Genomic DNA, 2,862 nt, shown 5'->3' with positions numbered 1-2,862 from the left:
TAGGACACATTTTTTTGAAGGAAGAATTTATTTTAAGACTAATGGAAATATCCGCTGATGAATTATTTAATGTCGTTCAATGTTGCGCCTGTAAAACTCGATCGGAATTTAATTTCTTCCACGTTTCCGTGTACTTATATCACATATGAATATCTAGCCTGCGAATTATATTATAAAATGTCCGTGTGTCACGCGCGATGAGATCATCCCTGAGAGATCGTTCATTTTAACCATCAAAAAATACTGTTTCTTTGATAGAATCCTGCGTTGTAAATGTTGAAGTGGTCACTTCTATGAAAACTCTACATCTGATCTTTGTAGTTTCCTCAAACAGTGAAATCATCGACAGCGTATAGACAAAAGATTGGGACAAAGGCAAACCATAGACAGTTCACAGGCGACGATGGCTTTGGGGTTTTGCGTTATAGGGTAACACTGCTAGTGTAACGCCAATCCACATCAGAGACCAAGCCACACACCGCGGGCAAAATGGCAGCCAGATGTCTGCACATCCTTGGCGTGTATCCTCAATAGTCTTAAGGACCCACGATGGAGTTTGGCATTTTCATAATTAAAGTCCTTCAGACCAAACAAGTATCTTTTGTTTCAGGCTTCCTTTTACATTTATTGTTTCCTACGGGTTAACACGGGAAAGTTGGTTCTCCTCATGTTCGGTACCTTCCGTTAGCAACTTTCTCTCGAGAGCGGCTAAAACCCTTCCTGGTCTACCAACCTTCTTATTATCCAATCGGAAGCAGTGTCCACTGCCCTCACTTTCCTAACCAAAATTGTCATCAACAAATCCGATGGTTCCGTGTCCTTAGACAGACCCACCCCTAGCTTTCCTCAGACGTGATATTGCCACGTGCGCCGAAAGCGCGCCGCGCGGGCCATTCGAAAGTGGCAGTGACTGGTGGAGTGACAAGTGCGGAACAAGTGGCCATTTTTGTGTCCAATGGGGAAAAAGGATGCAACCGCCGGGAAAGATAAGGAGGTAGAGGAAACCGTGAGAGGAGGGAGTGAAGCGGAGTTGGCTGCTGAGCCGACACACGTCAGCCCCAGAAGCATGAAGAAAGCGAGCCCGCCTAAAGAGGGGTTCTCCTACTCCACACTGAACGCGGAGAACCTACGGACAGAAGAAACGACGGAGGAAGAGGAAACCCCGCCAACGAAGTGCCCCGCGCGAAGAAAAGGAAGGCCGGCGGATCCCCCGAGCTCCCCACGGACCTAGCCGAAGAGATGCCAATATCTACTACGGCAGACATAGGAGCGCAACTGATCCGTCGAGGCTCCGAGGTGACCAAGGTTGCCGAGACATCTCGCAACCTCAAGGGCACACAGGGGAAAACGCTGAAAGAAGCGGCAAGGACCATTGCTGCTGGCATAACAGAGATGGTGAGAAGAATAGACTCCGCCTCTGGCGCCCTCGCTATAATGCAAGGACGCATAGCGGCACTAGAGGCGGAGAACGAGGCGCTCCAAAAATAGCTGGCCTTGGGTCCCACCGCAGAGAAGAGCAGTGAGACAGCGCGTCTCGCCATAGTGCAAGATGGAGGAGATAGGACCCTCGTTGCGCCGGTTGGAAGAACACCTTCAAGACATAGAAAGAAGGATAGATAGAGCCTGGAGTTTCAAACGCTCCAGCGACCAAAGGAGGTCAAGCGGCTGCCACGGAATGGAAGACCGTTGAAAGGAAAAATAGAAAGAAGAAGGAGGCAGAGAAGAAACAACCGGCGAAGCTAACTCCCGGGATAGGGGCGAAGAGCCTAAGGAGAAAGCCCCAGAGGGACGATCGGAGAACGCGCGAAAAGGGGGAGGCAAGCTGCCTCCCCCCCACATACATCACGAACATCGGTGGTAACGATCACGCTGAGGAACAAATCGGGCCAATCCTACGCAAAGATGTTGGCCGCGGCCAGGGATAGCGTCTCCCTGGACAGAGTCGGCATCAACGAAGTGAGGATGCGAAAGACCATTACCGGAGGCGTCATTCTGGAGGTCCCGGAGGACCAGGAGAGGGAGAAGGCCGCTGATTTCGCAGCACGGCTGACCCGGGCCTTGGATTCGAACAAGGACTGCGTGGTGACACCCTTCCGAGCCGCGGAAGCAAGGGTGACTAAGATAGACATGTCGGCCACTAAGGAGAAAATCAAGAACAGCCTGGCGAAGGAGAGCGGTTGCAAGCCGGAGGACGTCCGGTTGGGAGAAATCCGCCCCGCCCGAAACGGCCTTGGATCTGTGTGGATACGAGGCCCGGCCGGTGCAGTGAGGATACTGGCCCAGGCTAGCAAAGTCGCCATAGGTTGGTCGACAGCGAAGGTCGATTTGACCATTGTCTGATCCGAGCCTACCTCGACAACAGGTGGATATGCTACGCCAGCAAGAAAGGGGAGGAAAGGTGACCCGTCGAGCGCGGCGTCCCGCAGAGCTCGGTGTTGGGTCCGATCCTGTGGAACGTTGCGTACGACGAGGTACTGCGATGCTCGCTGCCCCCAGGCGCGACCATGGTGTGCTATGCGGACGACACTCTGATCCTGGTCGGGGTCGTGGTTGGCATGAGACGCTGTGCATCGGCGAAATCGCAACGGCCTGCGCGACCCCTGCTGTGCTCGGAGGGGGCTCCTGCGAAGTCGGAAGCCATCTGGTTTTACGACAAGAAGAGGCGAGGAACTCCACCACCCGGCCTATGCATAAACATGGCAGGCGAAACCGTTGGGTGGAATCGCAGATGAAATATCTGGGTCTCGTCATTGACAACCAGTGGACGTTCGAGCCGCACTTGGACTCCCTGATCCCGAAGGTGTCGGTGGCTGCCAATGTCTTGTGCGGCCTGGTACCGAACATCGGCGCTCAAAAGGAGAT

General features: G+C 53.2%; 1 protein-coding gene across 1 annotated transcript; it reads left to right on the top strand.

Annotated features, from left to right (window-relative positions):
* The first annotated feature begins 1,902 nt into the window (after positions 1-1,902).
* Positions 1,903-2,340, top strand: LOC117209980. Its single transcript, XM_033452477.1, has one exon. It carries the CDS (start codon positions 1,903-1,905, stop codon positions 2,338-2,340), a length of 438 nt encoding a protein of 145 aa, XP_033308368.1.
* The last annotated feature ends 522 nt before the right edge of the window (positions 2,341-2,862 follow it).

This window comes from Bombus bifarius, unplaced genomic scaffold, assembly GCF_011952205.1.
Source record: "Bombus bifarius isolate JDL3187 unplaced genomic scaffold, Bbif_JDL3187 scf7180000008197, whole genome shotgun sequence".
Classification (NCBI taxonomy): Eukaryota; Metazoa; Arthropoda; class Insecta; order Hymenoptera; family Apidae; genus Bombus; species Bombus bifarius.
Note: the sequence above shows the minus strand (reverse complement) of the source record. Positions and strands in the feature narration are given on the sequence as shown.